Source organism: Heptranchias perlo, chromosome 3 (genome assembly GCF_035084215.1).
Source record: "Heptranchias perlo isolate sHepPer1 chromosome 3, sHepPer1.hap1, whole genome shotgun sequence".
NCBI lineage: Eukaryota > Metazoa > Chordata > Chondrichthyes > Hexanchiformes > Hexanchidae > Heptranchias > Heptranchias perlo.
In genome coordinates this window covers 123,234,452-123,249,135 of record NC_090327.1, presented here as the reverse complement: position 1 = coordinate 123,249,135, position 14,684 = coordinate 123,234,452, and the positions used below count along the sequence as shown (strand labels likewise).

The window sequence follows — 14,684 nt, the reverse complement described above, 5'->3', positions numbered from 1 at the left end:
CCATCACTGAGACGTGGTTGCAAGGTGACCAAGGTTGGGAACTAAATATTCCAGGGTACTTGACTTTTCGAAAAGACAGACAAAATGGAAAAGGTGGGGGTGGGGGGGGTGGTAACCCTGACAATAAAGGATGACATAAAGACAGTAGTGAGAAAGGATCTTAGCTCGGAAGATCAGGAAGTAGAATCAGTATGGATGGAAACAAGAAATAACAAGGGGAAGAAAACACTGGTGGGAGTAGTTTATAGGCCCCCTAACAGTAGTTATACTGTTGGACAGAATATTAATCAAGAAATAAGAGGAGCTTGTAACAAAGGTAATGCAATAATCATGGGGGACTTTAATCTTTATTTAGACTGGGCAAACCAAATTGGCAAAAATAGTTTGCAGGACAAGTTCATGGAATGCATTCGAGCCAGTTTCCTAGAACAATACATCGAGGAACCAACCAGGGAACAGGCCATTTTAGATCTTGTCTTGTGTAATGAGACAGGGTTAATTAGTAATCTCATAGTAAGGGATCATCTGGGACAGAGTGATCGTAAATAGGATAGAATTTCACATTGAGTTCGAGAATGATGTGCTTAAGTCTGAAACTAGAGTCTTAAACGTAAACAAAGTCAGTTACATAGGTATGAGGGGGGAGTTGGCTAAGGTTGATTGGGAAATCAGATTAAAAGATATGACGGTAGATAAGCAATGGGGAACATTTAAAGAAATATTTCATAATTCTCAATGAATATACATTCCATCGAGAATTAAAAACCCCCACGGGAAAAGTGATCCATCTGTGGCTAACTAAAGAAGTTAAAGATAGCATGAGAGTAAAAGAAGAGGCTTATAATGTTGCCAAAAAGAATAGTAAGCCTGAGGATTGGGAGAGTTTTAGAAAACAGCAAAGGATGATCAAAAAATTGATAAAGAGGGAGAAAATAGAATATGAGAGTAAACTAGCAAGAAATATAAAAACAGATTGTAAAAACTTCTACAAGTATGTAAAAAGGAAGAGAGTAGCAAAAGTAAACGTGGATCCCTTAGAGGCCGAGACAGGAGAAATTATAATGAGGAATAAGGAAATGATGTGGAGATGCCGGTGATGGACTGGGGTTGACAATTGTAAACAATTTTACAACACCAAGTTATAGTCCAGCAATTTTATTTTAAATTCACAAGCTTTCGGAGGCTTCCTCCTTCCTCAGGAAATGGAAGAGACGTTCAACAAATATTTTGTATCTGTCTTCACAGTAGAAAACACAAAAAAATATCAGAAATATTGGGGAACCAATGGTCTAATGTGAGGAACTTGAAGTAATTAATATTAGTAAAGAAAAAGTATTGTTGAAATTAATGGGACTAAAAGCCGACAAATCCCTGGACCTGATGGCCTATATCTTAGGTATCTAAAAGAGGTGGCTGCAAAGGTAGTGGATGCATTGGTTGTGATTTTCCTAAACTCCCGAGATTCTAGAATGTTCCCAGTGGTTTGGAAGGTAGCAAATGTAACCCCGCTATTCAAGAAAGGAGGAAGAGAGAAAACAGGGAACTACAGGCCAATTAGCCTGACATCAGTAGTCGGGAAAATGCTGGAATCCATTATTAAGAACGTGGTAATGGGACACTTAGGAAATCATAATATGATTAGGTAGAGTCAACATGGTTTTATGAAAGGGAAATCATGTTTGACAAATCTACTGGAGTTTTTGAAGATGCAACTACATAGATAAAGGGGAACAGGTGGATGTAGTGTATTTGGATTTTCAAAAGGCATTCGATAAGGTGCCACACAAAAGGTTGTTACACAAGATAAGGGTGCTTGGGGTTGGGGGTAATATATTAGCATGGATAGAGGATTGGTTAATGGACAGAAAACAGAGAGTAGGGATAAACGGGTCATTCTCAGGTTGGCAGGCTGAATCTAGTGGGGTGCCGCAAGGATCAGTGCTTGGACCTTAGCTATTACAATTTATATTAATGACTTAGATGAAGGGACCAAGTGTAACGTATCTAAATTTGCTGACAATACAAAAGCTAGGTGGGAAAGTAAGCTGCGAGGAGGACACAAAGAGTCTGCAAAGGGATATAGGCAGGTTAAGTGAGTGGGCAAAAAAGGTGGCTGATGGAGTATAATGTGGAAAATGTGAGGTTATTCACTTTGGTAGGAAGAACAGAAAAATGGAATCTTTTTTAAATGGTGAGAAACTATTAATTGTTGGTGTCCAGAGAGATTTGGGTGTCCTTGTACACGAAACAAAGAAACTTAACATGCAGGTACAGCAAGCAATTAGGAAGGCAAATGGTATGTTGGCCTTTATTGCAAGGGGGTTGGAGTATAAGAGTAGGAAGTCTTGCTGCAATTGTACAGGGCTTTGGTGAGACCTCACCTGGAGTAGTGTGAACAGTTTTGGTCTCCTTATCTAAGGAAGGATATACTTGCATTAGAGGGGGTGCAACGAAGGTTCATTAGATTGTGTCCTGGGATGAGTGGGTTTTCCTATAAAGAGAGATTGAGTGGAATGGGCCATTTACCATCCTAATTGCTTGCTGTTTTGCATGTTAACTTTCCGTGTTTCGTGTACAAGGACACCCAAATCCTTCTGAACACTAACATTTAATAGTTTCTCTGGAGTTTAGAAGAATGAGAGTTGATCTCATTGAAACATATAAGATTCTGAGGGGGCTTCACAGGGTAAATGCTGAGAGGCTGTTTCCCCTGGCTAGAGAATCTAGAACTAGGGGCACAATCGCAGGATAAGAGGAATCTCTTCACCCAGACGGTTGTGAATCTTTGGAATTCTCTACCCCAGAGGGCTGCGAATGCTCAGTCATTGAGTGTGTTCTAGAATGAGATCGATAGATTTTTGGACTCTAAGGGAATCAAGGGATATGCGGATTGGGTGGGGAAAGTGGAGTTGAGGTCAAAGATCAGGCATGGTCTTAATGAATGGTGGAGCAGGCTCGAGGGGCCGAATGGCCTACTCCTGCTCCTATTTCTTATGTTCTAATTTTGCACAAAGCTAATATTGTAAAGAAAAAGAAAGAACTTGTATTTATACAGCGCCTTTCATGATCTCAGGAGATCCCAAAGTGTTTTACAGCCAATTAAGTACTTTTGAACTGTAGTCACTGTTGTAATGTAGGAAATGCGGCAGCTAATTTGCACAAAGCAAAGTCCCACAATCAGCAATGTGATAATGATCAGATAATCTGTCGTTAGTAATGTTAATGATAAATATTGGCCAAAAACACCGGGGAGAACTTCCTTGCACTTCTTTGTAATAGTGCCCTGGGAGGGCAGATGGGGCCTCGGTATAATGTCTCATCCTAAAGATGGCACCTCCAACAGTGCAGCACTGGAGTGTCAACCTAGATTTCGTGCTCAAGTCCCTGGAGTGGGACTTGAGCGTGCTACCAACTGAGTCATGGCTGACACTGTGGAATTAGAAGAGAACTTCAAATTGAATCTTTAAGGGAAAGCGGTGATGGGTAATGAGGTTATTGAAACTGAATCAAAACCCAGATCATTGTCCAAGTAGCTTTCAAGTTTGCTTTCTACAAATCATAGTCAGGCAGCAAGCATGAATTATTGCTTGCTGTGGGTGAGCTTGATCTAATTAATAAATACACACGAAGACCTGAAGCTGTATCATAAAGCGCTGAGACGTTCTCTTATGCGAGAAGAGCCATATGAATGTAAGTTGTTCTTGTTCAACGTTACAAACAGTTCAATATCTCACAAAGGCACTCAGGAATGATTGGATGGTTTAGTTATGCTAGCAGACATTAAGTCTTTGAATGAAGGAACTCCTCCATATACCTATCAGCAGGGCTCAGAGTAGGGGTGAAAGTAACATTAACAAAAGTGGCAGTATGTGCACATACCAACTGTGCCCCCAGATTAAAGGTGCCAACATGGACTATAATCATTCTTAGAAATGCCAGTATGCTTTACCAGCACATATTTCCCCACTTCAGGCACTGCTTCTAGGTTTGATGGCCTGATAGTATGCATAACTGCCTCTGTGAAGAACTCCACATTCTTCCCAGTTGATTAGGTTGGCAAACCATATTTCAAAATCTAAATACAAGGTTGATAGACTGATCCTTTTAAATTAAGCCACATGCTTCTATCATACAAAGAACTGCTTCGAAATATTGTAACTGCCATGTGCTAAATAAATCCATTAAAATTGATATATTCATCAAATAAAATATTGCCAAAAGAAAAGGTTGACACTATTTTGAAGTGTCGTGCTTAAGTTTCTACTTCTTAGGTTCTATTTAACCATACTGCACAAATTCTATCGGACTGAAGAGAATAATGTCGATATTCTGCACAGAAAACTTGTTACAGCGATGACCAAATTAGCACTGTTCAACTCAGAGAAGAAAAGGGAGAGGTAGAGGGCAGGTTATTAACAACTGTGCCTTCCTTGCTCATCAGTTCAGGACCACGTATTATAAACCTGACTTGATATGAGATGGAATAATTCTTTTAAATTATGCCACATCTTTGCTACGGGAAGAGAATGAGTTGAAACAATGAGAACTGCCATATGGCGGACAGACCTTTCATCTACTAACTCGTCCCGCTGTCTGAAATGTACTTCATTTCACTTCCAATTGAAAACAGGGGGGGGGGGGGGGGGGCTGTCAATGAAAGGGTTAAATAAATTATAAAGTACATCAATTTATTAGAATATACTTTACGAAGAAGCACTCCAAACAGGGATTTGTTTAGATTACCACAAGATCGTGGTAACAATATTTATGCTATATTTACCTAAATGAGGCAATAGGATGATATTTACTCTTAAGAATTGCTAAATATAGTCTTTTACAGAGTACAAGCACCACCATAGTGGGAGGTTTGTTCTGATCTACATCTTTAAACTGACATGCTGTAGAATTCCTAATGAATGCCTTCTTTCATCTGTATGTCTGTATATATTTGACAGTATAAATATTTAGCAATATCTGAGTCAGCTTGTGATTTTACCCAGATGGACTGATTGATGTCCCAGTCTGACATTGCCAAAGATGATTTGTGCAGTTACACAAAGTGTTTTTTCCTTCTATTTCACTAGCAGCAATTAGACAGCTGATAGCAAACACTCTACTAATACTATTGACAGTTACTGCTTTTTCACAGGAATAAACTAAACTTAAAACATTTTGTAATATTAACAGATTAGCATTTTATCAGCAGAAACTGTAGGGATAAACTTGAAATGCAAAGTAAATATATATATTCCAACAAAATATATCTGAATAATGCTTCCTAACACAACTATTAATGTAGAAATGCAAAACAATATTAATCTGTAGCACATTCATAAATCAGCATATTCCTTCAGTAAACTAAAAGAAAATCTAGAATATTGTTCTGAATTTAATGCTGATGGACAAATTCTACTGCAGGTCTCAAAGGGTTAAACACACCAAGGTTTTGCTCTTTGAATTTGCAAGAATTTAATCAATAAAAAAAATTCTAGCACTGAGAAAGAAAGTTGCATCAATCACATTCAAGCTTTTAATGTCAATTATTATATTAGATGTAAACTCCGATTTCTACAGATACAGAAATGGGATTAAATTACAGCTTAACTGCAGAAGTTCCACGAATCAGTTTTTTCTTTCAAAGAAAACAGCATGTACTATTAGTTTGGCAATACAAACAATTCTAGATATTTGCGCTTAAAACTGCAATATTGCTTTTTTTGAAAGCCACTTTACACCCATCAAAAAAATTTGTTGTACAAATTCTGCCTTGAACAGAATTTTCAGTTGCACTACAACATTCCAAGCAATTTTTCAACCTTTTTAAATTAGTTATAGATAAGAGCAACACTGAAAAAAGTATTGCCCTGTTTGGCTCCAGGGTCCATAAAATACTTAAGAGCATTGACAATGTAAAACTCTTAGAACAAATAGAGCGGGGCTTTCTGACAAGTGAAGAAATGATGTCCGTTTTGTTGTACAATTCAGCCCGTATAGACCTACAAAAAGGTACTCTAGTGCAGCTGTGGTTCATGGAGCTTTAGCTGCAGTGAGTTCCCATTAGTTTACTGGCTTTAGCTACGTTTGAGATGTGATTCAACTACCCCAGTTGACACGGTAACAACTCTAATTTTTTTATGCAATTTTTTTTGGGGGGGGGGGTGGGGGAAGAGGGGGAAATAAATAAAAATAAATGTATTCCATTCAAGGGCCGTTTTCCTTTTATTGGATTTGAATTGTAATAAATTTGCTATTGACCAGATATGGACTGTGTGGCCCTCAGGCTTAATCCAATGACCTCGATTCACTTGATTATTATGTTCTTTACCCTAAATCCATCAGCCTGTATGGAGTCAATTACTGACAGTCAATGTGGTACTTTCTTGTAACCCAAAGAAAGGAAAAATAGCAAAAACAGAGGGTACAGATGGTTAATTTTTATGAGTGATGACAGGTTTCAGTTAATATACACACACAATACACATTGTAGGGGTAGGATTACGTGCGCACAATGAATGAAAAATGACTGAACTTGATGAGCAAAGTTTCAAATAAGCTGCATTGTTTCACAAAATATGTCATCAGGACAAAATGTATTAACTCTAATCAGTGAAAATGGTGTGATTCATTGCTTAATTTCAAGATGCCAGGCTGTAAATTATATCAGGGCTGCCATAACTAATTTCTGCAGTACTGTGCCAGATGACAAATGAAATGTCCGAGCGACCACAAGTGAAAAGCTTCCATCTTTCTTTCACGGCTGAATATTACTTACTCTAATGATGTATAATAGCCTGGAACTACACTTAACCTGTGCATTAAATGGCAGCAAAAATTGTTTACCTAAAGTTATGAAGAAAAACAGCAAACCATACCAAAGAAACTGAAGCTGGTGTTTTAACCTGTGCTATACCAGCTCCATCTATTTTCACTATGGATGATAAATGGTAGTATCGATTAATTGTGAAATTATTTTTCACAGAATATTGAATTTCAGCTGTCTGAACACTGAGCATTTTGTACAGCACATTAACTTTTTCTGTCATATAATAACGTCATAATTACACCATGTAAAACTGTTATGATTAATATAGGTAAAGTATGAAAAATAGCAACATGTCATAATATCACCCCATTGTTGTCGTTGCCTACACACACTATATATATATATATATATGTCAGCAACTGCAACAACTAGGTAATATATTTTGATCAGTAATGGCAAGTTTGATAGATAGATATACATATATATGTATACACACATTGCACGTGAGCATGCACATACACACAAACGCACACACAATAATTTTCTGTATTTGTGTGCCCAGATTACTAATATTCACCACTAGCAGCACGAACTGGTAAAAATTACCCTTACGTAATATGTATAATAAATAAGACAAGGTATATTTGTCTTTGAAAATATTCAGTGCCTTTTCTCATGAAAGAAAGACCTGCATTTATATTGCGCCTTTCACAACCTCAGGATGCTCCAAAGCACTTTACAGCCAATGAAGTACTTTTGAAGTGTAGTCACTATGGTAATGTACCTAAATACCTCAGCAATGTAAGCAAATGCCATAGTCAACAATGCAACTGGCTAAATTATGTTGCTGTTTTTATTTAACTTCAGTTGCATTCCCACTAATCCCTGTTTTCATCATTTAAAAAGTTAAACACATTTTACAAACAGTGCTATTCACAAATGACTCCAAAGTCAAAATTATTTTTAGACTGCGAAAATTCATATTACATAAACAGAAATGGAAGTACTGCCCTCGGTTAAAAATATTTTTAGATGTAAACACTGCTAAAATTTTGCATGTCTTAAAATATTGATGATGCAATTATTTTTAGGTTTACAATCTTTCTAACCACTATGGAAAACATACGAGTATTGTTTAGCGATTCAAAATAAATTTGCTTTTTTCCCCCCAGGTTTCTGTTTGGTGCAGGAATTAGTGTAGAAAAGCAATAAGAAGAATCATGAGTTTAAAGAGTCAGCTTTTCCCTCTTTTAAAAAAAAACAATAGTTGCAGTTTCCTAATGAAGACAGTAAAATACACTTTTTAAGATCATTGTCATCATCCCACGAGGCGTTTAGTCCGATCCTAGCGTTTCCCCATCATATAATTTCACCTGGAGTCTGATAGGAGAAAAACTATTTCCTCCGGTGGGGGAATCCAGAACCTTAAAATCAAAGCTAGGCTGTTCAGGGGTGATGTCAGGAAGCACTTCTTCACACAAAGGGTAGTGGAAATCTGGAACTCTCTCCCCCAGAAAGCTGTTGAGGCTGGGGGTCAATTGAAAATTTCAAAACTGAAAGTGATAGGTTTTTGTTAGGCGAGGGTGTTAAGGGTTACGGAACCAAGACGGATTGATGGAGTTAAGACGCAGGTCAGCCACGATCTACCTGAATGGCGGAACAAGCTCGAGGGGCTGAATGGCCTACTCCTGTTCCTATGTTCTCTAGGCCTGATGCATGCTTATCACCCATGGTGCCTTTGCCCTTCAAGCCAACACAAGTGATAATTTGTTATCATTTTTAAAAGTTATTCTTCTGCATTTTCATTGCGCTTAATTTATGAAGTACCTTATTTTTTCTGACACTTTTTCAAACAATACTGGAGAGTTTCCAGTTAAGAGGGCTGGATGATGTAGTAATTTTGCACCATGTCCTTTTGCCTTTGGGACTTGGCTTTGCGTCCAATTCAGGCTGGTGGGATGGAAGTAATTTCTTTCTGATGAGTACCAAGCAAAATTGGTTTGTGGCAAAGTCAACTCAATTCCTAATAAACACAAGGCAACAATACAAAATTGTGCAAAATGCAGCATGAACCTGGATAATCTCACTCACAAAAACTACATGGCTTGCTGGTATGGGAGAGGGAAGTTCTGTGCTGGTGCTGTCGCAAAGGCATCTCAAGGCAAAGTGTTTGAGCAATACAGAAGGAGATTTATTTTGCATACTATATTGTCCCATAAAATACTTGTTTCTGACATCGAATGAAGAGGAAAAGTATTCCAATACTTAATTCTATCATCTTCCATCTTGACAAACACACAAGCTCAAATTCGCACAATGCATCTTGGCGATAAGTACTTTGCATTTATAGGACTTACATCCCTAAACTTACAGTCCTATTACCACTAAACTGCTTGGAAGAGAAGAGGTAAAACAGAACTTTATAGATAAATTTTAAATAGATGTTAGTGCCACACATTTGGGTTTGAGAACTTGTAGTGCAGTATCGTAATTATTTGTTTATACTAGATTTTTTTTAAAGCAGCTGTTGCTATTTTAACTTTTTTTTAATACACTATAGTACAAAGAGTAATTCTATAAAAGGTCTTTCCACAGTTCGTAATGGCAAAGAGGCATACTATGCAGAAGTGAACAATTATTGTTAAAATAATTCTGTCCTTTTGAACCAAGTGCTGAAATATCTGATTAGTTCGTGTGCTACCCAGTTAGGCCTCCTGCTTTCGCCAAAGGGCCAGCTATTATTATTAACATCATTTGTCTGAATCATTACTCTGAACCTTGGTTCAGCAAACACTACGAGCGTGGCATTGTAATAAATGACCACAGAAATCTTCTTAGCTTCAGACGGTTTTTTATCTGCCAAACTCTCCACCATCAGCTCCATCTTTCTGAGCAGCTCTAAATCCCCAAAAGGGATGGTGTGTCTATTTGTTTTCCACTAGGTTACCACTCTGTCTATTGTTATTTGGATTAAAAAGGGTGAATTCAATTCATTCATATGACACAAAACCACTGATACAGTAGTTTTTTTTTTGCCCAAGAGGAAACTCAAAACAAAAGGTGCTGAATACAGGCTAAGACGAGCAGGAAGCGTAGCACCAACAAGCCTCTATTGGACTTGTTTTGAACACAAGTAGCTTTTCACAGTTTGTAAAGATTGGAGAGTTTTTACCCAAGGCGACAGAAATAGGAATGTTATTGGTCTGTAATTATCAATTTACAGATAACAAGATATCCATATCTGTGTCAATAATTTTAACTGGAGATCAATCAGAAGTTTTTTTTTAAAATTAGTGAATCATGTAATCAATTTTCATAGAATCATACAGCACAGAGGGAGGCCATTCGGCCCATCATGTCTGTGCTGGCCCTAATCAAATTCACAAATGACATTCTCTGTTACTAGCCCTCCTCATTCTTCTCGAACCTGTCTGCAGCCATTTACACGGTTGACCACACCATCCTCCTCCAACGCCTCTCTTCCATTGTCCAGCTAGGTGGGACCCCTCTCACCTGGTTCCACCCTTACCTATTCAGTCGTAGCCAGAGACTCTGCTGCAGTGGCATCTCTTCCTGCCCCTGCACTGTTACCTCTGGAGTGCTCTCAAGGATCTATCCTTGGCCCCCTCCTATTTCTTATTTACATGCTGCCCATCGCCGATACCATCTGAAGACATGACATCAGGTAGGCTGACGACATTCAGCACTACCTCACCACCACCACTCTTGACTCCTCCACTGTCTCTATGTTGTCAGACTGCTTGTCCGACATCCAGTTCTGCAAGAGCCGAAATTTCCTCCAATTAAATATTGGGAAGATCGAAGCCATTGTCTTTGGCCCCCGCCACAAACTCCGTTCCCTAGCCCCCGACTCCATCCCTCTACCTGGCCACTGTCTCAGGATGAACCAGACGGATCGCAACTTTGGCGTCTTATTTGACCCTGAGATGAGCTGCTGACCACATATCCTCGTCATCACCAAGACCGCCCACTTCCACCTCTGTAACATTTCCAATCTATGCCCCTGCCTCAGCTCATCTGCTGCTGAACCCCTCATCCATGCATTTGTCAACTCTAGACTCGACTGTTCCAATGCTCTCCTGGCCAGCCTCCCATCTTCCACCCTCCGTAAACTGGAGCTCATCCAAAACTCTGCTCCCCATATCCTAACTCGCAACAAGTCCCGTTCATCCATCACCCCTGTCCTCGCTGACCTAGATTGGCTCCTGGTCCGGCAACACCTCGATTTTAAAATTCTCAGACTCGTGTTCAAGTCCCTCCATGGCCTCGCCCCTCCCTATCTCTGTAACCTCCTCCTGCCCTACAACCCTCTAGGAACTCTGCATTCTTCCAATTCTGGCCTTGTGCCTCTTCCACTATTGGAGACCCTGCCTTCATCCATCTAGGCCCAAAGTTCTGGAATCCCCTCTCTAGACCTCACTGCCTCTCCACCTCTCTCTCGCTCTCGTCCTTTAAAACGCTCCTTAGAACCTACCTACTTGACCAAGCTCCTGTGAAGAATCTTGAGACATTTTACTATGTTAAAGGCGCTATATAAATGCAAGTTGCTGTTGTGATCTCTGAATGCATATAATGTATGCTAAATCTGACCTAGGATAATGCATAATTGGGTGCAAAAGTGAGCAAAATCTCATTTTCCACCAAATGTAGTCCCTCACACAGGTGTCAAGCAACACGGAGATTTAATTTTAGTGCACATAATTTTTGTCAAAGGTCTCCAAAGGCAAACTATGCAATGTTTAATCGGAAAAAACATTTTTTTTTTAGGAAGGCAGTAACTAGAAAACTTCTCTACAAAAATGTTGACAAGAAGATTTTAGAAATGGTTTTGAAAAGCCATGAGACTTACTATACACAGAATATGCAAACGTGATTGCCAACCAAAAAAAAAAGTTTATGCAGAATTTCCTCAAAGCTGTACTTTCTTTCACTTTTATTTTTTTAACTTTTACTTCTCAGACTTTATTGGAGTTGATCTTTCAGAACTCAGAAGACAATATTACTAAAAGATGCTGAAATCTCATCAGGGGTTAACCAGTTTAGGATTTATTTGTATTCAAATTGCTGGGATGCTTGCTTCAGCAACAACTACTAAAGTGTCCGTTTTCATTTGCCTCTTGGTATTCCTTTACTACGACAGTATTATTTTACTGACAATCACACTCATTGTAACTACCGTACCATTATATCCTGTCTTTGTTGCTTGAAAAACTGCCGTTTAAAAATATAACTTTCATCACGTGTTTTGTGCGATATAATGCAGACAATCATTTGTTCAGTCCTCTGATCTCTTGTGCCTATACTTGTATTGGTAAAACAGCTTGCTCACACTGCTGCACTGTATGGGTCATTCTATAATCTCTATGCAAACCGTGCAACAGGTGTGGGGTGTAATAACATATAATACATATCATTAGCTTACGATTTCTCGACTGTTTGCTCTGAAGACTCATAGTCCTGTCAATAAGGAATCGTAAATCTTTGAGATGTGCTTTAATTTGTTTAATCAAATTTCAGTGACTCTTAAATCACAAACAATTATGTAAGACATTTCAAGTTCTTAGCATGAGAAATTACGGCGTCAAACATCATAACATTTTTGTCACCACACAGGATGTCAACGGTAGTTTAAAAGGTGGTGATCCAATTAGAGCCTAATCTACACTCTACAGAGATTAATTTTTTTAATTTCAGTTTAATGAATGATAAATACTTGTTTCTTAATCAGTGTTCAATTATGCCAATAATTACCAACTGGTGAAAGCTACTATTGTGTTGATAATGACATTTCAGAATGCAAACAATTTTATAATTGAATGTGCTTCAGATCCCCATCCATTGCTAGTGGAAATGTAAAAGCAGTGAGTTGAAATGGAAATGCCTCAAATGCGCATAATGAAAATGTTAACCTTTGTTTGCATTCTGCAGTGTAATCCAGGTAAAGTGTTCCAAGAGTAAATATGAAGAGGTGGGTGATTGAGAGAAACGGGATGCCTGGTGACTCCTCTCTTTGCTGGCTGGAGGCGCAGTCTCAACCAAGCTCTTGGTGGATGTGGAGCTTCAGCAGCAACCTGCTCGCAATTCAACACTAATTAGCACCGCGTTCTAGCACCAGCGTACTGTGCTATGGAAGGGTGGGACATAGATCCGTACCTGCGATCTCGTACATGTCAAGCTCACAATCTGTGCTGTGGGAAAACGCCGAGTAAAAGTAAAGCATCGCCTCACATTTCATCACACCAGCTCTTAGCCATTTAGAACTGACTGATACCCAGTACAGAAAAATCGAGCCCGTCAAGTCTCAACCATTTGGAGTGAAGCTCACTCATTTTGGTTAGAAAGTCACCTATTTTGAAGTATCTCATTTTAAAAATAAGATACACTTCTAAGTGCATAAATAGGTCTGCAAATGTTCTTACTCTTTTTTATTGTAAATGTCACTCCTAAGCTCCTCTGATGTTGACAGCTCTAGTTAAGGCATATTTAATAGGGAAGAGTATCTCTATAATCTCCTGCAGCCCTACAATCCTCCGAGATCTCTGCGCTCCTCCAATTCTGGCCTTTTGTAATCCCCAACTTTCATCGCTCCACTATTGGCAGCTGTGCCTTCAGTTGCCTAGGCCCTAAGCTCTGGAATTCCCTCCCTAAACCTCTCCGCCTCTCTACCTCGCTCTGCTCCTTTAAGACACTCCTGAAAACCTAACTCTTTGACCAAGCTTTTGGTCACCTGTCCTAATATCTCCTTATGTGGCTCGGTGTCAATTCCTGGAGACTCCAGGACAATCCTGGAGGGTTGGCAACCCTAACGAATGATGTCATCAGACCCTGGCTTTTGCACGTCAATGAGGCCCTGGCCTGCCTGGGGGGGGGGGGGGCGGGGGGGGGCAGGGAGGGTCTCACGCTGCCCAAAACATGGCTGCGACAGCAAGCGCCACACCACCAATATTTAACGCCTTGCATGCCCATACTCGTGGGGTGTGTGGGGTTAAAATCAGCCCAAGGCATTTGGCTCTGCATCTGATTGTGCGACACTGAACATGATAATGTTTGATTGCAACACTTAGAAGAGGTGGGAGGAGTGAAGTTCCTGCCTTAACCAACTTCAGCGGAACAAGTGAGTAAAATGTGGTATTTATATGAAAGAAAGACCTGCATTTATATAGCACCTTTCACGACCTCAGGATGTCCCAAAGTGCTTCACAGCCAATGAAGTACTTTTGAAGTGTAGTCACTGTTGTAATGTAGGACACATTTGCGCACAGCAAGGTCCCACAAACAGCAATGTGATAATGTCCATATAATCTGTTTTTTTTTGTTAGCTGAGGGATAAATATCGACCAGGACATCAGGGAGAACTCTCCTGCTCTTCTTTGAAATAGTGCCATGGGATTTTTTCGTCCACCTGAGGGGGCAGATGGGGCCTCAGTTTAACGTCTCATCCGAAAGACGGCACCTCTGGCAATGCAGCACTCCCTCAATACTCCACTGGAGTGTCAGCTTGGATTATGTGCTCAATGTCCCTAGAGAGGATCTTGAACCCACGACCTTCTGACTCAGAGGCGAGAGTGCTACCCACTGAGCCATGGCTGACACCGCATACTTTTTGTTTGAAGTAAGGGAGACAGCAATTTGACTTCTGGATTCCAGAATGGAAAAGGTCTTCCAGTCTACAGCGTCCCCACAATAAGCAAAACAATTCACCAAAAATGCAAATAGGAAAACAAATTGCAATGGAATAAAAACATCAATTAAAATATATTTCGCAGCTAGGTGATTTTATTATTGAAACATTACCATATAAAACCTGACAGAGGATTTAATAAAGTTAATGAACTGAATATTATTTTAAAAAATTAATAAAGAGAACACATTTTACACATGCTTCTGGAGTTCTACACTT

The 14,684-nt window shown here is 39.4% G+C and overlaps 1 protein-coding gene across 2 annotated transcripts in view; it reads right to left on the bottom strand.

Moving 5' to 3' along the window:
- znf407 (zinc finger protein 407) overlaps positions 1 to 14,684 on the bottom strand; it is a 439,270-nt gene that overhangs the window by 39,151 nt on the left and 385,435 nt on the right. Inside the window, exon 9 of one of the 2 annotated variants that reach the window (XM_067981929.1) lies at positions 12,346 to 12,972. The exons of the other annotated variant lie outside the window; for it this stretch is intronic. Coding sequence (XP_067838030.1) covers positions 12,890 to 12,972 — 83 coding nt within the window. The 3' untranslated portion in view covers positions 12,346 to 12,889. Of the gene's footprint in view, positions 1 to 12,345; positions 12,973 to 14,684 lie in introns of those variants that run through there. 2 annotated transcript variants of the gene reach the window in all.